The 27,099-nt window shown below is 28.3% G+C and overlaps 1 protein-coding gene and 1 long non-coding RNA gene across 15 annotated transcripts in view; one reads left to right on the plus strand and one right to left on the minus strand.

The window, feature by feature from the left end:
• Slo2 (slowpoke 2) overlaps window positions 1–27,099 on the minus strand; it is a 167,408-nt gene that overhangs the window by 44,184 nt on the left and 96,125 nt on the right. For all 14 annotated transcript variants that reach the window (XM_083100976.1, XM_083100966.1, XM_083100965.1 and 11 more), the window contains 2 exons: window positions 3,123–3,202; window positions 1,174–1,273 (listed from right to left, as the gene is read on the minus strand). In XM_083100976.1, coding sequence (XP_082957102.1) covers window positions 1,174–1,273; window positions 3,123–3,202 — 180 coding nt within the window. The remainder of the gene's footprint in view (window positions 1–1,173; window positions 1,274–3,122; window positions 3,203–27,099) is intronic.
• LOC145972302 (uncharacterized) lies at window positions 16,342–18,564 on the plus strand. The gene is made up of 3 exons (XR_014439124.1): window positions 16,342–16,752; window positions 17,074–17,382; window positions 18,218–18,564. It is a non-coding gene; the product is annotated as an uncharacterized LOC145972302 (long non-coding RNA).

Consider the following 27,099-nt stretch of genomic DNA (forward strand, 5'->3'; position numbering starts at 1 on the left):
TTTTGGTAAATTTACATTAAAAGATATCAACCAAGGTCGATGGGAGTCCTTTTACAAAATTTTAAACAACAGACATAATTTAGAATTTATAGACATCTGATGATAAAAATTACAACCTTGCAATAAATTATTTTTTGTATCAAATTTTTGCAAGAAATTCCTCTCTCTTAACAAGATTTTCTTGATATTTTTTCATATTTTCTTAAAAAGAAGATCTTATGATTTATATAATCTACGTATAATATATATTTTTTAAATAAATTTATTAATATTATATAAATAATATATTAGAATTCGTAGAAAATAAACTTGCAGAATAAATGACACTTACTTTTTATAAATTCTAAAAATTACTTGTAAATTATAAAAATTATATAATATTAATAAATTTTTAATATTAATAATTTTTCTTAAGAAAATGTAAAAAAATATCAGAAAAATGTTCTAAGAGAGAATACCGTTCTTATATACGTAAACAACAATGACGCTATGTCATATTCGTTATACAGTCTTATCTGCATCTTATCCTCAGCCATGTTAGAAGCACGGCATGATATGCATATCGTACATGAATGTAACATTGCTCTCATGTTGGAACGAGTTTTTCTTTGCGGAGATAAAATTTTTTCGGATAACCGTCGACGATAGAACGAAAAGAAACTAAATGAAGCAATTTCTGTATTTTCAACATCAGTGGTCGTTCGTGTTAAAATAAATATATCCCAAATTGTCTATATTTTGTTATTTTAGAATTGTTTATTTTTTTCACCAATATAAATATTCTTTCAATAAGAATGAAAAATTAATAGCTATTAAATTATTGCATAAAAACAACACTTTTTAGATATATTGAGAAAAAATTCTATAGTTGAAATAAAATACAGTAAAGCTGGGACATTCTATATATTCATAATTTAAACTGTAAATTAAAACTGTAAATTTTCTTTCGCGTAAGATAAGTGAAGCGAAAAAAATGCAGAACTTTATTAAATATTATAAATATCTCTTAAATTTTAAATAATAAAACAACGATCTTTAAGCATTTCAGAAAGTCAGATGCGATATCTGCTTTTCCACTTGAAGGATTGTTACTGCAGTTGAAAGTGATGTGAAACTCACTGATTCTCTCGTGGACATTTGATAGAATTCACTTGGGTATTGAATGTTACTTACCATGCTGCGAATGTTGGGTCGGTGTCGGTAATAACCCTGAATATGTACAGGAAGCATGTTAGCAATTTGAAGAAGAGATTAGCAAGTCGTATCCTCAAGCCTGAAACATAAATTTTATTTTTCTATCGTTACTTTTGACGTTTTCATTTAATTTATATTTTTATATTTACTAAAACTTTCTATATTAAATTTTTTTACTAAAAAAAATCTCTATACAAAGATTCTTTCTTTTATTTTTTCTGTTACATGTATCAAGAAACAATAAAATAAAAGAAAAAATAAAAATAAAATAAGCTTTAATTCACATTAAATTTAAGTGGGCTTTTAAAACACACGAAGCACTTTATTTTATATTACCTTATCAATCGATAAGTTTTTTTATGTATATATCTTATCGATATGTTGGGAGTTTTCTTTTTCCCTTTACACATAAATATTTTAAAAATATTATTAAAATATATATCGAGATTCTCAAAATTTTCTTTATTCTCAAAGTTAAGTTAAATTTAATTCTCGATTTCCAATATATAAAAAATGCCTAATTAAAAACTATTTATACTTTGTAAATGTATTTATTTACAAATTCAAAATTTTATTTATAAATTTAAAATTTCGAATTTATTTTAGTTTAGTGCAAATAAAGAATAAAATATATTATATAAAGTTATACAATTTTTATTTTTATTTGAAAATAATATAAATTTCATTTTAAATTTAATATCAAATATAGTTTAAAGTAATAAAATCTAAAATAATACAAAAAGTATATATATAAAATTTATCAATTTACTATTAAAAGCCTAAAAGTTACGTAATACACTAAGGATTCACACACACGGAGAGTCAGATTGAAGGCCAGCTTATGCTTAGACTAGATATCGATCCAGATAGTTTTAACGAGATGCTTTAACCAGTTGTCCGCAACAAACTCCACAAAGAGCAACAAAGCATTGACCTGTTGGGTTCACGACGCGACGTCCTAATGCACAGGTCAGGTACAAAGGTCAGGCAAGAGGAATTCGTGGTGGCACAATATCTATTATCGACTACCGCCATCAATCCCGAAAGAGCACAATCGTGCTCTTTCAGGATATATAGGAGGATGATGGCTGCGATATCCTTGCAATTGCCTTTCGCAACGGCTTAGCCATTTCGAAAGGAAGCAATCGAAACCGCTTTGCGATACGCCGGAAGAACGTCGACGACAATCCGACTATTTCCGGCGGCGACAAATTTAACAAAAAGATAACATTAGAAAGGAGGGGATGATTTAAGCTTGGGATATATTTCCAGGGATATAACATGAGATATTTATCTCTAAAATATTCTCCTCCCATCTCGATATCTTTCTTTCTCTCTTTTATATTAATTATATTTTGCTTTTAAAATTCAGCACTAAACATATTTTAAAATTTAATAATAAATGAATAATATTTAAAAAAATATACATATCATATAATATTTGATATAATTATAAGCCATTTTTAATTAGAAAGAAAAGTGAAAAATTTATAAAAGCAATAAATAATATATAATCGGAACATAACATATTTTAATCATGCAGCAATATATCTCGCATGTTACGATATAATGCGGAAAATAATGCTACTATTAAGCAGCGCGAGATAGAATAGTAGATATGAGTCTTCTATGCCGATAAAATTTGTGATATTAAATATATTAATACATTAATACGTAATATATTGCATAGAACACAAAGAATTTTTTTAAATATTAATTTTTAAACTAAAATATTGCAAACGCTTTATTAATTTTTTTAGCGCAATTGATATTTTCTATTTCAATCTTTACACATTAAAATAAAGATTCTAGAAATTATATATAAAACAATATTTATTATAGTTTTCTGTAAAAACTTCTCGCTATATTTAGAATCTATAAAATTATAATTTATTATAAACACACACTAATGATGAATGTTTACTTACTCGAACGTTGATTCTTGATGAAATATAGCTGCAGCCGCTCCTTGAATGTGTTTTCGTTCACATAATACTCGACGCGAACTCTGAAAATAGACATATGACGACATTATTGCCAACTGATTTCGCAAACTTTTCGTAGATGTTAATTATGTCATCTAATTTTACGCAATTATTATATTAAATAACTTCAGTAAATTCCATATATCCGTTGCATGTACAACTATCCACGCATTATGGGTAGTTTTTATTTATTGACAAACTTTATAATAATCATATTCTTTAGCAATCTTACGTATGCATATCTGCATTGACATTTGCGTTTATAAATATAATGTGTAATCACGAGGGAATACGCATATCCATGTCTATGGAGACTCGTCGACCGGAACTATTTAGAGATCAAAGAAACGACAAGGAGAATGTCGCTGTATTATTAAGCTGGCATAACTAATCGAACGGTGCAATAGTGCGACATGCACATATGCTATTTAAATTGTCATTATTACTATCTGTTATCTAACTATATTATATCCCATGAGTCATTTCCTTCCATCATTATAAAATAACATTTGTATAAGACTCGTTACAGAAACTGTGACACATGTTGATTATAGTGTAAATTATGTGACAGTTCTATGTTGTTTGAAAAAATTTATTAATGTCGCTTATTATCCGTCGAATATTATAAAAGAGAGAAATTTATTTCACGTATTTTATTTGCCGCCGCATAAAGTTTTAAATTGGATGCAACGTTTAATAATTTGCATAATAAAATAATTTTATAATATATTCCCTTCTGAATTATATATAAATTAAATCAGAGTGTATATAATTTATATAATTATATATATATATTTGCTTCATAATTAAAATATGTCAGTTCATCTCACATGTATTCTTTTCGATTGCTAATTATCAATCTGCTAATACTCCCTCTCGCATTCGTCCGTCCGATTTGGACTACAGGTTGAGGAACGAAACCGCAAGCGTGCAACGATCCATGTTGTTATTGTCACTACTGCAGCAAAGTGAATAGGCCGATCTCATTAGTCGGTCGTAATTTTGCCTGCTCGGTCGTGCACCGCCGCAGTCCTTATTTTTAGCCGCGGTAAATGCGTCGGCGGTGCCGAGAATAGCGTCGCGTGACGTCACCAGGCCGGCGTCGACAGGCGGTCTGTCGTACGCGATCGTTCCTAGTTGTTGAACTGGTTCTTTGACCCACATAACGTCACGAATGCCTGACCTAGGCTATTCGTCCTCAACGCGGAGAGCCGATGGAATGAAATGATGCCAGTCGAGATGAACGAGCCGGCGTTCAACTTTTTGTACGTTTGAAAAGACAAGTGTTGACAGAAATTCACGGACGCTCGCAAAATTTTTCTCAAAGTAGCATGATATCAACTGAGGACAATTAATTGTGATTTTTTATAAAATATAGGATGCATAGAATATCGATTCTATTTCAACATGATTAGTAGGAGATTATTTTGTCAAATTATTATAAACTTTTTAATATGTATCTTATAATAAAAATATTTAGGAATTCAAAATATATGTTTAATGTATGTAAGTTTATTAAAATCTTTTAAATGTGCAAAATTATTTTATTTATATATCCTCTATTTTAAAATATATACATATATGATATAAATAAAATTTATGATATAATTGGAAAAGAATTTTAAAAAATTTCTTGTTTTAATATTTATCCTCCGTATTTTTAATTATATATATACAATAGTATTAATTACTTGTATTTTAATTTTAAATGAACGTGTTTAATGCATATATCATATGATTTAACAAAAGTAAATATATCAATAAATTAAAAAAAAAAGAAAAAAGATTTTTTTCTCTTTCTTACGCTCCAGTTACCGCGCCTTGGCTCTTATTTGCCATGCATGTAATAATTGAAATTAATGCTTATAAATTTTTCTGAATGAATGTATCGATAATTACGAAAAAGTCTGTGAAGCTTAATTAAATTAAATTTAAATAATTTTCAATATTTGGTCGACCTAGCTGCAAAATTACAATATCGGTGAACAAAACGACAGGTTTCCCATTTTTAATGCAAAATTGGCATACGCTTGTCGACAAAAAGATTGAAATATCGCATTGAATTACGCACTGCTTCAAAATCATTGAGTTCGTAAACATTTAACGGGAAGTGACACGTCGACGTATTTTAACAGCACGGGAATTTCACGGGAAACGTTGCATTGAAAAGCTACGCGATGTTAAACGATTGTCAAGTTTGAAGAATTTGGGAATTTTTTTTCTCCAAGAGCAGTTGACAATTCTGCGAACGATACAAAGCGAAATATATCAATATTACTCGAGTTTCGCACACGAATATTGCCGCAGGCTCTATATGATACGCGATAATTTAACGCGATCGGCTGTGCAAACGAGAAAGGCACGTTTAGTGAACCGTGAATAATGTCACTGACAAAATACGTGGGCCGATGTTCTTGTTTCGAGGACACGTGGGCTAAAAGAATACGTTGACATCACTACGATTGAACCCGTCATGTTTACAGACAAGTTCTGTTTCCTTTCCCTAACACTGTCCAAATCTTGAAAGCTAACGAGAAGAATAAAAATTTAAGATAAAGGTCAAATTACATTAATCTCTCTCTAAAGAATTGAATATTATCTATATATCCAAGATTTTTATAATAAATATTCGATTAATGATCTCTACAAGATCATCAATTTTAGCAATCAAGATATTCAAGAAGAGAAGGGAGGAATACAAAATCTTTGGATAAAAAAAGATCTTTCAAATTGTCCATATCTATTTTGATATCAAGTGCTTGTTTGTATTAAAACACGTTTGTATTTAAAGACAAAATCAAATTTCCATTTCAGTCTGAATGATAGCGATACAAATTCTTCAGGCGACGTGTGAAAGCCCATAAATCAAAATATTTATGATCGTCAATCACTCGTTATTAGGATCGTTTCGCGACAAGTCGAGAATGGAAATGATGTGTTGCACTATCCGAATGATAATTGACAGCTTCATTATGACGCCGTTTCTAATTACATTGTATGGAGATGTGATGCGATCATTTCCAATTGAAATTGCATTCTGGGACTCGCCAGATGACATTTGCCATCGAGCTTCCCGGAGGATGCACAGTAAAATCGATGCAACTCATCTTATCGGAGCTCGAATTGATTCATGAAGAGTAAGAGATTAGTCTATTGTAGGTGTTTTCTTGGCGTATCGCAAAATAACTGTGGCTTAAAATTAATTAAAGTTAATTTTTGTAGTAAATTTAAATGAAAAATGTATCTTTATACCAAATTTTTGAAACGCATTAATACATGTCTGGTTCTATAAATCAGAAGCTCATCAATTATATTGACATACTCGTATGTCATTGTACATCTTTATCAATAATATAAAATTATTTATAATTACATGTGATAGATATATCTCATTAAATATACATAATATTTGAAAAATATTCAACGTTATAAAGCAAAGTTTATTTAACCCCAAAGTATAATAACAAAAAAACTCGTTAATATCTGCGATATTAATCATCAGAAGGGAGATTCAAGCTGCTTAATTAAGATAATTACTTTAGAAGCCACAATGTTCAAAATTCTGCCAATGAAATTGGTCAGCGGGGTTTCTTCCCCAAATAATGGACAAAGAACAATAACATCATATTGCTGAAATTTAGTGATTCTCCATTCAATCTTGAGTTCGCAAAACGCTCTTGAGCTTTATTTTAAGAACCCATTAACTTATAAATAAATTTAATAAATGCTTTGTTTTTTCTATTTATTTAAAATTATATAATTAAAATTAACATAATATTGCTTTGAATTATAAATTTCTTTCTAAATTCTAATTATTTGTTGCTAACCTATTCTAATTATTAAATTCAATTATATCATACATAATTACTTCTAAATTAAAGTAAAGGATACTAATGTATTGAACACCAAACAGAAATAAATTTTGTATATAACTTATTTATAAATGATTTATAAATTACTTATTATTAATATTTTCTATCTACACATATCCAGTCATATTAGCACAATAAAAATGAATAATTGAGAATAAATGAATAAATGAGCAATTTACTTAAGTTAAATTAAACGTACAATTATCTGCTCATTGAATTGCGGATTAATATGCGTATTCCACCATTTCGCGCGTGATCAAAGAGAAACGACCAATGTTCTGAACGGAACGGAATATTTTCATTTTAATGAAACAGATGTCTAGATTCAGTTGTCACTAAAAAGTCAATTTGCAGTAATGAATTCCAGAAAATGTCAACTCGTTTCTTATAAACCTTCCGCATCTAACAAAGCAAACTTGCACCACTTCGTGTAATGGTGGGTATGAATTTATTATTAAGCTCTTAGCGTGAATGACGACGCTATTATCTCTGATTTTAATAATTTAATGATTAAATTTCATTAATTTAATGACAAAAAGAGCACTAAATTGTATAAAAAGGATTCAAGACTTCAACCGCGTTATGTACTAATCATCCTTGAGCTATTATTAGTTTCTATTTTGTATATACCAACAAAGTATTAGAGCATTTAATGTGGAAAAGCCGCAATTGCCGGTTAATTAAACTTTCGATAAGAAGGAAGAGGCACACAAGCAATTCCGGTCTTCCGCTTCTCGAGGTACATTAAATTTATTTGGATATTTTCCAGGATCATTAAAAATCTTTAAATAAAAATTTCTTGAGCTTATCATATTATATTAGTATACATTTTAAACTAATTTAACATCTATAGATTATGATTACAGTATTATAATTCATATCCAGGATTATATAAAATTATTTAGTTTATTATAATGTATTATAAATATAAGATTAAGATGCTGAGTATTTCCAAGTTAATAATTTTATTTAAAAAATAATGTTTTATTTTTAGACTTTAAAGTTATAATAACATTCTTATAAAAAATTTGCTTGTTATTATAAATATGTTATCATTAATAGCCAAATTTTATCATTAATAGTTATTTCTTTATTTTTATTTCGAATATTTTTGAATTATTCAATTACAAAAGAAACATTCCTTAGAAAAAATTTTATTTTCGACAATTGGTCCTTTTGCGTCATTTCATCAATTTTGCCTCTATTAAAATAATTCTCAAGAAACAGAATCATCTTACTCAATAAAATATCATAACTCCCCCACTCTCTCTTTTTCTCTCACAACTTTTAAAGTTTTACTTCAAGCAATTTAAGTAACCATTTCTCCTCGTCCAAACTCGCCGCATCTAGAATCTATCGGATACAGATGCTTCATGCAACATTGACACTATTTAGACTAACAAATTGGAAGTTTAACGGATAGTTTGGCTTCGTAAATAGAGGCATTTATAAACTTCATCTTTCATACATCGTCACCTGACTTATTCGTAAATGCATGTCATCGATGAGTTCGATAAAACTTTCATCGAAGGATTGAATAATGGAAAGCTGTAGCCGTTTAGAAAATTAATATTATTTTTGCACATTATTATAATCGTCACTGTGTAATTAATTTCTCTCTCTGTGTTTCTTTGCATTACAAAGAAATTTGTATATATTGATAAAACAAAAAAGTTTATTCTCTGAAAAAGTATTAAATAATATACGTATATATTATGTTAAATTATAAGAAAAAAACACAATTATAACAATACCCAAAAAATTTCGTTCAGAGAGATTTTAATAAATGAAACTGACAAGTTATTAATATATGAAAAAATACAAAGTTTTCAATAATAGGTTTGCATAATTTGAAATAGCAACCCTATTCAAAATAAGAAATTAAATAGAGCATTAATTTTTAGTTTGTAACGTAGATCTTACATATTTTGTCGTAACATTTTGAATGAGTAATATCTAATTTCTCATATTTATTCACTTTATTAATTATGTAATATGCTTTTACTATTTTAATTTCCTTATAAATTTTGTGTTCTTCTAAAAAATGAAAGAAAAATGGGTCAACCTCCCTGAATCGATATTACACATTAAAGAATATTTTTTCTCAAAATAAAGAGAACCTATAAAAAACAGATTACAGTCATTGGATTTGAATCGAAATGTGAAATATGTTATGTCGATCCGATATTTTTATGAACCACCTGATGATCGTAAATGGTTTCATATTGATAGAAAATTCGGCAAACTGACACACGCGTTTATTTCTTCGTGCATCCTTCTATGAATTATATAACTTAACCTAACAGATTTACCTTCCACTGCCATATTTTACGCTATATCGATCGCCATTCCACTCGCAATAATATCGATTGCATAAACGAGCAACGTTACACAAAGTGTTACTCATTACGTGTGTGTTTATGTGTAAGTGTTGACAGTATAAAAAAATGGAAAATTTATGTCAAAGTATATAAATGTTCTTTGCATAATCTGCATATTTGATAGATAATAAAAAAAATACTTATAGTGAAAATAAAGATTATATTATTGTATTTAGAATAATTGGAATATTTTGGCATTACTTGATATATCAGTAATTATGTACGGATAATTACATTTGAGCATTTGTTAAATGAGTTATATTGACACATGATAATTATTGCATATTTGTGAACTGTAACTGATTAATTGAATTTTGATAAATAACTTTGTACACACTCTCTCTTTTTCCTCATTTACTCGTTCTTTTTGAGACACAGAAATTTAATATATTTTTTTTAATGTAAGATTATCATATAATTATCTAATAATTTAATCTGTATTTATTAAAAATATATTCTTTCTTCATGTATTCTTCATGAGTAATACACGTTAATACATACATTTAATAATGTTAATACGTACATTTTAATATATTTTTCTATGTGAATATTCCTTTATATTTTAATATTTATAATTATTATTTATATGCACTACATCATATATTTTTATTATTTATAAATATTTATTAATATTTATTCCATGAGAAAAACTGATTTACATGTCTATGAGATGCAAATCTACAATATAAATTTATTTACTAATTTTTATAAAAATCTAATAATGATGTTAAGATAATTGTATATTATATTTGCTAATATGTAAAAAATTATTAAATATTATTAAATATTATATTATTAAAAATTATTAAATATTATACTTTGATGGTATTTATGAGTACACCTCCAGAGGAAAATTTTTTCCTGTTTTGAGGTCCTAAATTCATATTTTAAGTTAGAACATTTAATCCTAAAACACCTTGTATATAAGATTCTTATATTACTTCTCGCATTCAATACTCAAAATATATTAAAATCGTTCAACAGAAAAACAAATAAATACAAATATTTGACAGAATGTTTTGTGTCATGCAAGGTCACAGACAATCAAAAATAATAATTAAATAAAAACAGATGCAGTTTTTGGTTGTGTCGATTATACATAAGTACAGGAACTATAAATATCATTTAATGGAATAGGTTTTTTTAATAATGATAAAATGTCTCTTTTAATCACACATTTGACATGAAATAAAATAAAACAATCTCGTGTATTTTTCGTTTAGTTTCTACAATAAATCCATATTAAATTTGTAATGAAAAATTATTTCGATGATAAAATAATCGTACAGATAAAAAAAACAAATTATATATTGTACGTAGTTATATATTCAGTTCCTTTTTTCATAACTTTTGTAAAAAGAAACTAAATATCATCGAATCCTAATATCATCCAATTCACAAAATTTTATGGAAATAAGGTGAACTTTCATTCGCTATTTTTTATATTATTGTACAGTAAACATAAACGAAATTAAATTATTAATTTAATTTAATTTAATTTAATAATATTAATATATATTTAATAATATTAATAATAAAAATGATTTAATAATATTAATTTAATTAGAATTAAATATTAGTTCCAGCTTTCTATCACATTATAAGTTATAACATTGACTATTTCTCGCAAATTATGTAACATATGTGAACAATACAATTTTAAACATAAGTTGTGCATGCATTATCTATCTTTGATATAGTGTTCCTTTAAATTTGGAGCATACATCAACGTATCACGAATGTAACTTTAATATGACATTCTCGAAAATTCCGTTAGTTCGAAATAAATTATTCGAACGTAAAGAGAGATGAGCTTGGTCTGAGTGGAGAGCACTCGAGCAGCTATGTTAATCTTTCAAGGCAAAGATACGATTTCCCGACAGGCTCGTTCGTCGTCTATAATCGAAATGCATTTTACTGATCCATGTCTCGTTTGTCTATAATTATATATCAATCTGCGCCGCGAATAGAACTACGACGCCGGTCGTCGCATAAAAATATCCATCGGACAACCTTGCACTCCATTGACCGCGTTATTACCGTAATATGTCATGTAACCTACGTATTTCCATGTACATGAGCGCAACCTTAACACGTGCCTTCAGAAACTAGATGAAACAAAGTACACGCGTCAGTTCATAATAGTTCATGTACATACGTACGAGAACCTGCACTAGATACAAGTAACTGGCTATATAGATGTTACGTGGCGCTCGCAGAAAATTTCCTTTGCTCGCTTATGCCTCAATTTTCATATCTCTTGTATCCGATTAAATTACGACAAAAATAAAAGAAAGAGAAAGAGAGAGAATATCAAAGAAAAGGCGACAAGCTAATAGTAGAATATGTATTTTATTTTACGAAACGTGATGTAATTTATATTAATTTTTATTATATTAATTTATATTAATTTATATTAATTTTTTCTTGGATAGTTAGAAAAATATAAGAGAAAATTGCATAAATAATATTTATTAAATAGAAAAGTAAAAAATGTAAAAGATAAAAATATGGATATTTTAAAATAAGTTGTATCAACAATACAGATAACTGTTTTCAAATAATAAATATCTAAAAATGTGTGTGTAATAATGCGTGTAAATTGCATCATAGATTGAAAGATGAATTTAATATATAATATATAATATTTAATATATTTAATATATAATATATAATATATAAAATATATATAAAATATTTAATATTTAATATATAATATAAATAATATATAATATATAAATATTAAAAATCATTTATGTAGATGAAAGTTAGATAAATATTAATCTGGCCAAATATATATTTTCAAACAAACAAAATTAATTCTAAGAATGTTTACTAAGATCGCATCAACATTTATACATTTTTCTAGAGAGAGAATGTATGATATATAAAATAATTCAGAAAAGTTACAACAAATTTAAAAGGATGATAAATCTCATTAAATTAAACAATTTTTGTTAAATAGACGATTAAAGGAAAATTAAGATAATTATCGCTTTTTATTTAAACCACCTAAGACATCCACAGGAAAAATTCATTTCCATTTCTTCTTTCCTGTTATCCTGATAAATGACCATTCATGTAAATCTCATGGTTTGCGAGATATCGAGATAGCACTATAGTATGCAAGGCGAATAGCTCTTATTCTCAAAAATGCCCTAGATAAAACGAGATGACAGCAGAAAATTAATGGCATTATGTATATTTTTACAATATTTATTCCGATATAATCACGATATTCCACGTATCCCGTTATCTAAAAATCGCACATCATTCACGAAATTCCGTCTCTTCTTCTTGCTTTGAATCAATTCATTCGAGCAAATTGCTGCAGGTTCTTGCCAATAGTTGCGTTTCCAATTAGTCATCACATTAGTAATTAATCATTCGATGGAAAAGCAATAATTAAGTAATGGGCCGAGTGCTTATTTATAGATCCCGAGTTTCTCAAGTAGTTGGGCTCTGCTAATTCCTGCTATTGGCTCGATATAATTAATTATCAGTGCCTTTTAGACGAACAGACCGCTAAACAATCGCTAAAATGTAAAAACCAAGAAAACTTTTACATAAGGAGATAATAACTAGGAAAACTTGATGAGCAAAATTTGATAAAATTACCGTATCGTATGTAATTAATTTTGCATACTCAAATATTTTGCAAAAAATCTTTAACATTATAATGTCGTAAAAATAAAAATATTTTTCTAGATTTATTTTCAAAAATATTAGTTATTTGATTCTCATTAATCGAAATTTAATTAAAACTTTCCATTGACACAATGATATTTTATGCGAGTCTTAATTTAAAAAATACTATTTGATTTCTATATGATTCAGCTTCCTAATGTATTATTGATAAAAGTATGTGTATTTTTTTTATTAAAATTTTAAATATATATGCTAGAGGGATTTTTGAATTAACTAAATTAACATTGGAATTTTTTAAAGTTGAAACAAAAGTTTATATAATTCTCTGGAACTTAAAATAGAATATTGTATTTGTTTCTGCAGGCGTCAAATAAAATTTTCCAAAGTCAGGTCTAAATTTTATCTCGCATGGTACAATTCAAAACAGAAACATTATTATAAAGTGGCTCAATGGCATAGATTTCTTTTTTGTTTGACAAATTTTCGATAGAACTAAAATGCGACATGCATACGTGTACTTCCGATATCCAATGATACTCGAATAAATGGATATTGTTGGAGCCATTGTGCCGCACATTCTCGCGTATATACATACTTTTAACCGCGGAAATCGTTGACAGTTATCCTTTTCCCGGCATCCGCAAAATGACAAAGAAAAATCCCGCATATACATGTGCGTATCGAGAGCATTCACCGACAAAATGCGTGTACGTAATTAGGTATTAGACAGTCATCTTGATAACGAGTGATATATAGCAGGTATATATAAATAATTTAAATGCTTGAGAGAGAAAGAGAAAAAGGAGGGCGTAAATATCGTGATGACGCATAATCCAGTAATTAAGATAATACAGTTTGCATCACGAGACACATTGAGGGAGTGCTCTTGGTTTGACACGCTGAGCATGATACATGAATGTTAAATTAGCTCCGAGTTAATTGTGTGTATTCAAGAGAATTCCGGCAATATAGCTGGCAGCCTTCATAAAGCGCCAAGATACTTTCTTTCTCATCGTTGTACCTTCATAAAAATAGTTGCGAGATTTGGTCTATATAGAAATAAAATTTTAAAGACATTTTTGTTTTTTATTATTTAAAGACAATTTTATTTTTTATTATTTTTTATTATTTAAATAAAATCTCGTTCCAAGAAAGCACTACTTGATAGTAATACAAATATGTAAGTATTTTGTAAGAGAAGATACAGTTTCTTTTTCACTTGTAATTATGTAATTGTTCAATTGTGAATTAGATTTTTCTGATATAACAATAATTCTTGAATAATTTTTTAGAAAATTATAATTATATAATTATATGGTTAAGATTGTAAAATATACGTGAAGTTGAATTAGAAAATAGTATAATATATATATTTAAATTTTTTCATCCTTTTCCATTTATATTTTTCATATATTAATCAAATGTTGTAATCGAAGAAATAAAATTTTAATTTTCCTATAAAAATCTTCTTCTATAATAGTATTGTGCGTCATGTAAATGAAAAAAGATCAACAAGACTTTTCTCGAGAAACTGATTTAAAATATTCAGCACAATCACATTAAAAGCATTAGCGTTTTAGATTCGAAACCTTGGCTTAAATATCATTTCGGAATTATCGTATTTTCTCTTTTTTCAGTTTTCCTCTATTTCTAAAAAAAGTTGATCAATATTAAAATTAATGTGCATTTATAAAACTAGTTTTTAATATAACAATCCGTAATTTTATTTGCTCGCGATAGTTTCTGACGAATTTCTTGTGAATTTCATGTGTAATAACACAGTAGATACACACTATTATCAACATTTGCTGTCGAAATATTCTTCGGGAGCTACTATTCGTGGAGCAAATGGATCGCAGAATTCATAAAACATTCACATTTACAATGACACATCAAAGGATGAACACAAATAAAATAACTATCCTTTTTCAGGAAGATCTCCCTTTTCTTATTCATCGATAAAACATCTTAATATTAGTAAAATATATATGTAATTTTTTGCTTATTTTAAAGATGTAATTATAACAAAAGATTGATATTATATCATAATAAGATATTAATTATTATAGCATTAAATATACGATTCGCGAGAACTTTTTAATCTACCTATCTATGTGTCAATTATTTTATCGTCTTTTTATTAACACTTTGAGCTTCAGAGCTACCGGTTATTGCAAATTTTTAATAATGCTTGATATAAGTTTCTACATTAAAGGCTTACAAAAGTTCCATCACTTGCTTCATATAACAAGAATTGTGTAGAATAACGATGTGTTTCGCAAAGTCGCTGATCGGTGAAAATGCGAAATCAACTTTCTAAGCGTGCAGATGTCTCATGCAATTTATTATGACGGCGATGACGGATCCTCGAGACACAATACGGAACCTCGCGGCAGGGTGTATTAAGCTATAAGGTTGTAAACGCGGTCAGATCGAAATGAACAGCCGTGCGGGAAGGTACGACATGACAATGCCTTCCTTGAGGTCGACAATATTGATTCGTGAACTACCGACGTTATCCTACGTCTGAGTCTAAAGCGGATACATCGTTGTCACATCGATAAATCGCAGATTCCGAGTTCTTGGCTGCGATTTCTCACATATATATGAGATGTAACCGCATAAATTCAAGATTAAACTTGTTTTTTTATGCATTTTTATATATCACAGACAAGCTGCGACTGAAATATAATCTGAAAGATGTAATGTTTTAAAAAAAAATAATAATATAATAATAAATATAAATATAAATATAAATAATATAGTAATATAAATAATATAAATAATATAATAATAATAATAAAAATATAAATTATATATCAATGATAATTTTACATAATTTTCCATGTATAAAAAAAGATTTTATAATTATACTAATAGATCGGGATAAGTTTAGTAAAAAATCCGAAAAATAGCTGAAAAAAGAAACTTATTTTATATTTTTGGACATTACATAATTCTTGAATATGTAAAGCTATCTTAGTTAAGAATTTTGCATATAAATTAAAGAGTAAAAAGATAAAAGTGTATTAGAGAGAGTAGAAAATTTTTTTCCCAGAAATTTTTCTAAGTCATAACTATTTTTTTCTCGCAAAATGTAATTTCGCGAGACTCTTGTAAAAATTGGCATGATAGAGAAATTTCAAATCAAAAGGTGAAAAAGTTGACTGACGTTACGTGATTGTGTAGGCGTCTCGTGTTGTATCTCGGGAAATTGAACAAGAGGTCGAATCGGATTTTTTTCTTTCTTCTCGTAGAAAATCGCGTACAAAATACGAGGACTCGCGTGGCTAAATCGCGCTCATTAAGTACGTGATGCGATTGCCGCTTTTCGCCATGGCAACTTGACAAATCGACTTTCATAGTGTAAATCTCCTCGCTCCATGCGGCCGGGATTCCGTGACGTAGATGGTCGGGAGTGAACATGGGAAAAAGGAGTGAGCTGAGGTAGCCTCGGTAATTGAGCGAAGGGATTTAGACGTCACGCGTCACTCGCACGCCTAGGGCTGAAAGAAGAAACTTCCAATCCAGCGACCACGTCAAAAAGGTTATTCGATCGCTCGTAAGCCGGTCGAGACTCTCGCTTCTCTCGCTCCTCCATCAATTTTGTGACAAATAACGAAGAAATTTCCGCATACATCGCGCCAATTAAATTATTTCTGATGATATCCTGTAAGGAAACATATGATTCGAACCTATTATCAACCTCAAAACCTCATCATCTTAAAAACAGTCAATCGCAATTGTTTAATTTGTATGATTTCTAATTTTGTTTTAAATAAATAAATCTGAAGATTAAAAATTATATCATAATTCAGCTTTAAATGTACAGAAGACTATAAATCTGTGATAAAATCATGATATAACTGTTATAGATAGACTTTAAAATAACGCCTCTACGCTTGTTGATTGTCTACAGTGGTCACAGTAGTTTAAACACACTCTGGTCAGACAGACCCCAGTGTATGATCCGCCAAAACTTATTTCCCATAGGTGCTGTGATTCGATTCAGTACTGCTATGCGAGTTACCGCTACTTTTCTCCCTGGTGCGACTTTTTTCTCCGCTGTCGTGTCACGTTTTGCTTCTTTTCTCTTATCTCAAGCATCGCCGTGAAGTCCTACAACCCTCTCGAGATTTGTTCCAGGAAGACAAAGGGAGAGAGAGGATGACGTGAAGGGAAAACAAAAAATAACTGAGAGAATACCAGGGAGCACAAAAGTTTTCGATTAGTCTTCCGCGCGAGCTTGAAACGACTCTCATGCACAATGAGAAAACTGTACAATGAACATTCAGTGAACGTGTATGTGACATCATTTCCGTGCTTTTTTTTTGTTTTACCATACACAATGCAAATATGTCATATCCAGGAAATAAGAGAGAATTTTATCATGGAATTTTCAAACATTTCACACTTTTTCTTCATATTTAAAAATTAGTTTTGCTTATTACGACTTCTCCTGTTGGAGATCGTTGAGCGTTTCAGATTTAAATAAATAAGAGATTTTGTGTAGGAACACTTGGAATTAAAAGTGCATAAACATGGCACGATAATAATAAATAAATTAAATAAATTAAATAAATTAAAATAATAGATAAATTTAATATTGTAATTTCCCGGATATATATATATATATATATATATATATATATATATATAATTATATATATATGCATATAAAATTAAATTATTAATGAAACAATTGAGGTCACAAAAATAATTTTTTCATAAAATATATTAAAATATTATATAATAAATAAAGTGTGTTAATATTTCATAATGTATCTATAATCATATCACTGAATAAAAAAGAATTTTTAACTCTTTAGATATACTAGAAATTTTCTGGCATACTTTCTCACATGTAATAACATATACATATAATTTAAAAAAAATATTTGCTATAATAAGACATGACTGATTGCTTTTGCATAAAATTTTATAAAAAAATATTAACTTATAGATAATTTTACTTCAAAATTCATTGCATAAAATTATTGACATTTGCCAAATCTGCCAAAAAGCTCCTGGGAAATTTTCTACAAGAATTTTACATTAGAATCCTGCTGAAGATTGCTTCTCTTTATCTTTTTCTCTCTCTCGTTCGCGCACCATTTTTAAACTATCTCATTTTTAGAGACCATTCAAAGTGCTGCTGATCAAAAGACAATGAGGTGACGCGTTTCGCACCCCATGTTTGTTTGCCCGAGGAGCTGTCGGCGATGAACGAAGGCGAAAGAGCATCGAATTTCATCGAGCTTACCAAAGTGCCGAGGGCAACGGATGTTGTAACAAGTTTTCGAAGGAAACGATGTTTTCCCGCGAGGTCGCTCACTTTAAAGCGCCATAAAGCAGGAAATAATTCACGTCAGACCACTGTCGTGATATTGTGCCGCGATAAATAATATGTGAAACGCAAAATCTTGTCAATGTAAATTTACAGTAATACTTTGCCCGGCATAATGTACGGAACATAATCTTACTTTAATAATGCTGTGTAAATTTCTTTTATCGAAAAAACAGCTTATGCGCATTGCATTATAAATTTACAAAATTTGATGTTTTTCAGTGAAATTTATGAAAATCATATATAAATATTCAAGTATTAAAATATTGATTTATGAGATAGTGAATTTAATTCACTTTCAAATTTTTGTATTAAGTCTTTGAAAAGCTTGTATCGTATAAATATTATAAATAAAAAGTGCTTATATGTTTTTCTGCTTTTGATATCCAATGCTTTTTCATATTCCAATTATAGGATACACGATTTACACAAACGCGAAAATATTTTTTAGTCACTTGAAATTTATTCTGAAAGAAAAATTTGTTTTTGCAATTTGATTATTTGCATCTCAAAAGAGAATTGATGAATAATAATCGAAGAGAAGGTGACAAATCCTCCAGGAAGTAAATAAGACAAAATAAATATATTCGCATCTAGCACTATTTAAGTTGTGCTTACAAAAATACGGTCGATAACCTATCTATCCTGTTCTTTAATGATTTCCTTATGTACTGGCAACAGGTGATATATTTGTTCTTTCGCTGCTATTCGTTACAAAGTTTCCCGGATTCCTTCATACTTATCGGAAATCAAAATTATTATCAGACATGCAAGCTATTCGATTACATTCCTATCTTTGGTTGTCCTTTTTTCTGTCAAGATAAAACTTTGCAAATTCGTGCAAACTGAAGACGTGAAAATTAAATATACATATAATATTATATATATGTATTCTTATTATTATAATATATTTATTTTATTCTTGTGATACTATTTGATATTTTAGATTTTTTAATTAATAATATCTCAAAAATTATATTTAATTCCACTTATTTTTAAATTTCTTATCAGTTTTTATATTATATGTCAAGCAAAAATAATATTCACAATCAAAGCATAATTTATAATAGTAATAAATTGAAAAGAAATAATTTTGCAGTTGCACTGAAGTTAAATAATTTTTCCTAAAAGGCAATCATCCAATTCAAATAATCGATAAGTATGTCTTATATAAAACAACTTAGCAGAAATATAAATTAATGCGTTTACGTTTCCTACATCAAATATTCTATATACGGACGTAAATGAGCTTCTTTTACGATTAGAACAAATTACGATTACGATGAAAAGCAAATTTTATCATAATTATTTGAGAATAATTCCGAGAGTTATTGATATTAAAAATAACACAAGCGGATATTCAACTTGATTTTAATATCAATTACTTGCTTTGATAGAATTGTAAGATACGTTAATCATTGAAATCGAAATGATTATTTGTTCGCAGATTGTGTCGCTTTGTAATGAATTAAATTTGCAAAATTTTAATGAAAATTCGTACTATCATAGCGTTTATTTAATTTGTGCTCCAGCTACTCAAATTGGAAAGACGAGGTAAGATACGATAATAATTACAGCGTGTTTCAATTTGTTTCATTGCCATAATTGTGAATATGCTTTTACAATCTATCTACATTTTACGTCTATTTAAAGAATCTCGCATATATAACTAAACTCTTCAAATGTATTGCAGTTGGAAAGCAGAGGCTGCAATTATTAGACGTTCCACTCATGTTATTCTTCATAAATTTAATTAAAAATGTTTGATTTCATTTTGACGGCAGTAACATTCGTGCCTCTCTATTCTTGATGCTTATCATCTGCAAATGGTTCATTATGATGTAGAATGTACCATCATTGATACTGAATATCGGACAGATGGCATAATGATCGACACGCGACTAATTTATGTAATTTACTGTTCAAAGGTATAATCCGAAAGCTGTCATAATGACAAATAAGCTTATTGCGTAATGGATTGTACTTTGCATCTATCATAATTTATTACAAATTTAAAAAGGGAAGATAGTGACATGATTGAAGAGTTTATCGTGTTTACACTTTCCATCTTGTGCTTGGCTGTAAGATAAATATAATTTTATATGTTATAATTTTAATATATAATTAATACTAATATATAATATAATTTAATATATTATAATTTTATATGTTATAATTTTAATATATAATTAATACTAATATATAATATAATTTAATATATTATAATTTTATATGTTATAATTTTAATTTTATTATTTATAAAGATTTTTCTATATTATAATATTTTAGTTACAAAATTTATCGAGGCAATATTAACTGCATATTTGTTTCACAAAGCTCTATAATATATAAATACATATTATATATAAATATATTATATAAATATAATAATATTATATAAATACATATTATAGATCTTTGTGAAACAAATATGCAATTAACATAAGCTAAAAGGAATTTATATAATTTTACCGCATTGATTTGTTTATTGCTTAACATTATGTAACTCATTGTTTTTGATACATTAAGTGGTAAACGAAATTTTGGAATTAAAAATAAAACGTTTCTTAAAACAATTAATAAAATATTGACAATTGCATAAACCTGAACTATATTCTTATAAATCAATATAAACTTAAAATAACCAAAATATATAAAATTAATGTTTCTACTCTTAAGTAATTATGTTTTGTGCTTCAAATATTTATCGGTCTATTTGTCGGTTTGGCTAAATCAACAAATAATAATAGCTTGGAGCGAAATCGGATTAAAATGAAAATCCTCTGGATAATATTAACATATTAATCTGAACAAAAATAGTTTTTTGGAAATCAGAAGAGTAAATAAATCAAAATGCATAAATCAAAATGATTTAAAATTAGTTAAAGAATGAAGTTTTAATTTAAAAATTTATTTATACCTAACACTATTTATCTGAGAGAGAAAAAGAGAGAGAAAGGGATTCTTTTTCATTTACTCTATTATTCTTCTTCAATTAATTTAGAATCAACGAAAATTAGTTTATATATCATCTTCTATCAGCACATTTTTATTTTTGATAAAAAATATCCTATTAATTAAAATCTGAAAGATTTAACGGAAAGTAATCTTATGTAAAATTACATGGATCTCACAAAGAGATTTTAATTCTGAAACCTGATTTCAGGAGTAAATCCGTTTATTTCCAACTGGTTATAATATAAAAAAACTGTCAATTCTTTTTTTTATTAAGTACAGATGAATTCCTAATCGAAAATTTAAGTAGAATTTGTTCTCCATAGTTTTTTTATATACAGGGTGTTTCATTTTAATCCGACCAGTCGAATATCTCGAAAACCAAGCCCGGGAGAGAAAAATATTTCAGACAAAAGTTGTTTGGTTTCGAGGGGGCCATAAGATGGTATCATTAGTTTGACCTTGAAGAGTCATTTGAAGGTCACGTGAAGATCACTTCAATTTTTTTAAATGGAACACCCTATATATTTTTGCACACTCTTGTAGCTTATCTCGAGAGCTTTCCAAAACACTATCATTAAGTACCTTTTCGTTAAGTACTTTTTGAGTTATGAGGGTTGAAATAATTTCTTAATTTTACATAAACCGTAAAATATCTTGTAAAATATTCACTTTTCGATTATCTTACCTTAATACTTTTATGTACAAAATAATGAGAGGAATCAATTGGTGTAAAAAAAACACATAGTTGTTTTTAAGAAAAAATATGGAATTGTTAATTGCAAATTACATATTTTTTCTTCAAAACAACTATGTGTTTTCTTTACACCAATTGATTCCTCTCATTATTTTGTACGTAAAAGTATTAAGGTAAGATAATCGAAAAATGAATATTTTACTAGATATTTTACGGTTTATGTAGAATTAAGAAATTATTTCAAGCCTCATAACTCAAAAAGTACTTAACGAAAAGGTACTTAATTATAGTGTTTTGGAAAGCTCTCGATGTCAGCTACGAGAATGTGCAAAAATATATAGGGTATTCCATTTAAGAAATTTAAGGTGACCTTTATGTGACCTTCAAATGACTGTTCAAGGTCAAATCATTGTCACCATCTTATGGCCCCCTCGAAACCAAACAACTTTTGTCTGAAATATTTTTCTCTCCCGGGCTTGGTTTTCGAGATATTCGACTGGTCGGATTAAAATGAAACACCCTGTATATTTATGTCACCCGTATTTTTAAAAAAATTGAGAAGGATAATTTTAAATGATGCTCATCTTAATATCAAAAATAAAACAGACCATAATGCAGTAAATAATTTTTCATTGAAATATATAATAGTTTTTGTTCCGAAACTCCAAATTTACTAGCATTCCGTAGGAGAGATAGCTGCGATAGTTTGAGGGTATTGTGAGCCCAATTATTGTTGCCCACGCAAGAGACTCGGGCTAAGATCACGTCCGCGGGCAACCCTTGTATGTTCGCGACGTATATCCGTCGCAGGAATTAATTGCAGCCCGAGAAGTGCTGTCGCTTTTACGATCAATTTGCCGTCCGGATTTGGCAGCGCTGCGAGCTCAACAGCGACTGTCACTCGACCGTGTTTCATTAACAGAACAAGAAGCGGATCCCTGACGGGTCGCGTTGGATTTCCGGTGAGATGACGGTGGCAACAACTGTTTGCGGGAACAAGGCATTTCGATTACCGCAAACGGTCCTCTGGTGTCGCTAGAAGGACCTTCTGTCAACTGTACGTCAGCACAAATTCGGGGGATGTTTGCAAACAGATACCACATTAATCAAAATAATCACATATCATTACGTAACTAAAGGGTGCTATTCAGAAATAATGAAATGAATACTTATATAATTTTTGTATAGGTTACCTAGATTATTTTAATTGTGACATCATTGCGCAATTTAGTTCAATTCTTGCACGAAATATTTCATAGTTACCTATTTACTCTCAATTACGTATTCTTTAATCAATTTGTGTGTTGTGTATTTTATAAAAAATTATATATATTCTTTAATCAATTTGTGTGCTGTATATTTTATAAAAAATATCGCTGAAAACACTTGTATCTTTTGAATTTATATTAAATCAGACAACGAATTAAATATATTTACCAAATGTTTTGACTGCAATGTATATAAATATTAAAAATAATACCTATAATATATTTTAATATAATACACTAATATAATAAACGAATATATTCATTATTATACATAAATAAAATTGAACACTAAAAAATTAAACATTGACATTCAGCATTAAATTAAAAAAATAAAGAACTAAAAAATAAAGAATGATTTTTATTTATGAAAGAAATTGCTATAAATGTGCTTAGAAGAATTAGTATCTCAAAACTCTACACAAACAAGAATGAAGAGCAATGTACATCTTGACCTCTGAATTCGCGATAATTAAGCTCTCCAGGTCGTATCTTCAACTACAGTAATTAAAAACTGACAGATGAACTTGCAAGTGAATTCTGCGAAATTATTTTATATGCTGCATTTTTAAGCTTCTGATAATAAAAAATAAAAATATTTACAACAAATAGCAAATAATTATTCTTTTGAACACATTCCAGAGTATAAAATGCAATAAAAACAAATCGCGCGTATAATAAATAAAACAAATCAATTACAAGGTAGTAACATTACTTAATTGATCTGATAATTTTGTTTAATACGTAATTATCAATTCAATATATGAAATTATTAAAAAAGAATGCATTGTTATTAAAAAGTCATTTATTTTGTTCCTTTATAAAAATTTTTTAAGGGAATTACAATCGCACTGTATAATGCTTTGACAGCATAAAGATGGAACAATTTTATGACATGCCAGAGAAAATATCAAACAATATATCGAGCTTTCACTTTATTAAAATGCAATATGTGCTATATTTTTCATTTTATTATTGTAACATTTATATAGATTGCTCCCAAAATATTGCATTTTTGCATAATTTTGATTGCACCTGAAATTTTTAACGAACCTGTCATCGAGAAAAAGATTTGAGTATCTACTTATATCCTGAATTTCTCTCTCTCTTTTTTAATTTGAAAATAAAAAAATCTTAATTAAAATCTTTTTAGGTGCTTCAGAAATGCTCTAACTTTTTAAATATATTATGTATTGTAAAATAATAGTATCTGTGTAATTTCTTGTAGTTTATTGACTTCAATTGTAGAATAATTTGTTTAGGAAATTAAAAATCATGATTATTTATATATCACACATTGCATTATACAAACATCTTAAACGATAGAAAAACATAATCTTCACGGTATTTTATCGGATAGAGATCTTACACGCGAAAGCTAACGTAAGCACACAAGAAACAACAGCAAGAAATGGCGTAAATATGTGTAATTTCTAGTAAGATGTTAAATAATTTAATTGTCTATTTATGCAGTTTATTCCACTATTTGTGATTCCGCAATCTGTGATGAAATTTCTAAGAAAGAGAGATTGGAAATACTAGTTTACCGAAAGAATGATGTATTTCACTGAAAGAAATTTCACATTGAACGAGAGCTGTCACGCAAGCAGTGATACGAACAAGAAAAGTGAGTAACATAAGAATCTTTTATTAATTCCGAAAGCTTCATGTTGCGCTATTACATTTTACTTTACATCGCATCTGTAACTCAAAGAAAAATAAATCGAAACGACATGTGCGCTATTTCATTGGAAAAAATTCCGTGTCGGATAACATCTCGCACGCGAGCAGTCAGGTGAACAAAAAGCGGCGATAGCGAGTTAAGAAAATAGAAACGGTACAGGGGGTACACGTTTCCAACATTACTCAAACTAAATGCGATACAATTGTAAAAAAAAGAAAGAGTAATTTATACACATGTAAAAGCTTAATGGTCTTTATCCGTCGTCTTGTTAAATTTATTCTCCATGTAATCAGAGAGAAAATAAGATACACATTGCGTCAATAAAATTTGTCTGGGCAAAAACGTATGATGAATGGAAGATGAGGCAACAATTGTTCGTTACGCGGCTAAAACGAAGCTGAGGAAATAATTCAAGAAAGTCAATAGCAAGAGATAAAAAAGAATCTGGCTAGTTACTTGATTTTTCGCTCGTAAATCCGACTATGAATGGCTCACGAAATTTCAATTAGCCAATTTCACTAGTGACGAATTAATCTCTCGGCCGAATAAAGCGACTATCAAAAGTTCAGATGAGAGAAAAAATATATCGCGTCATAAAATAGAGAAAAATTTCGCTGGCAAATTTGATAGTGATATTCGCACAGAATATTATTTTATTCCAATGCACAGAAAATTAATTAATCATTCATCCGACTTTTTGATCTGATAATTTCTTCTTTCTTTATAAAAATCTAAAACTTCCGCGATCGCGGTCGCGAATGTTAAAGAAAATCAGAATGTGTAAAGAAAATCATACAACTTTTTTTCAATGTTTCATTCGAATGACATCGTATATAGTATGACTCATATTTAAATCATGTCGAAAAGGAATATGTCCCTTGGAAATTCTCCTACAAGTGTATATCTGCGAGACGGTATTTTATTTACTTAACATATATCTTGCCTTTTATAATATAAAGACTGTAAAAAGACGCCACTATGATAGAATATTCCATTTTCAAATAAAATTGCGACGACAGAATCTTATTCAAACTCCAAATCAGCTTTCCTTTAGTGGAAAACTTATGGCAGATAATTATTTATCTCAATCTTACATTTGCATGTGTCATCCACAACAATCTCTATTTAAAGTAATATTAAAATTAATTATTCATATAATTCAGAAAAAAACAGAATGTCACTAAAGCAAGATTTATGATGTACCAAAGCGTACTTTTCATATTAAAACATTCAATTACATTCAACTGATACTCGACAGCGCATATAGTATACGGTATGCGATATCTCACACATCAATATTCAAGCACGCTGATAATATCTCATTCGCGCTATAATGTTCTCCCGTTATTAATACTTACGATTACACTTGTAACAAGATAACCAGCGCTAAATATCCCATGAATCGTGAACAATCTGCCCCTTTGTTGTATTTTAACGAGTACTCACGCCTGCAACCGTTATATCTATGGCACGCAGATTGAAAATGAATGGCGAACGCCGGACACTATGTCGTTTATCTGTGTTGTATATTGGATTCTCATGTCGAATCTCGAAGCATCGTCCGTCGCGCAAAAACACTTGAAAATGAAGAATTGCGCTCAAATGCCATAGAGTAAGATATTATTAAATATATCAATATTAATATATATTATATTTATACTTATTATATTAATATATGATATTTACACACTCTCATTAAAATATAACAAAGAGTGGGAGATCGTTCATGTTTCACGAAATATTTAACGCTGCTTATCTTGTTACAAGTATGATATTAATATATTAATATATTTAATATTATCTTAGTCTGTGGCATTAAATATATTAATATTATATAAATATTATATTAAATATTATATTATATTAATATATTAATGTAACACATGGGTAAATTCAAGAATGTAATTTCCTTCGCGATACTAATTATTTATCAATAATTTTACTCTTACTTCAATTGGTTTATGTGTACAAAATTATAGGAAGTAATTTCATTTCAATCATCTCAAAATATTATCTCATCATCTTTGATAATAATCATAATTAATATTAATTTATTAATTAATTATATAAT

Source organism: Camponotus vicinus, unplaced genomic scaffold (genome assembly GCF_025532165.1).
Source record: "Camponotus vicinus isolate PSW18456_S1 unplaced genomic scaffold, iyCamVici1.0 SCAF_5, whole genome shotgun sequence".
Lineage (NCBI taxonomy): Eukaryota > Metazoa > Arthropoda > Insecta > Hymenoptera > Formicidae > Camponotus > Camponotus vicinus.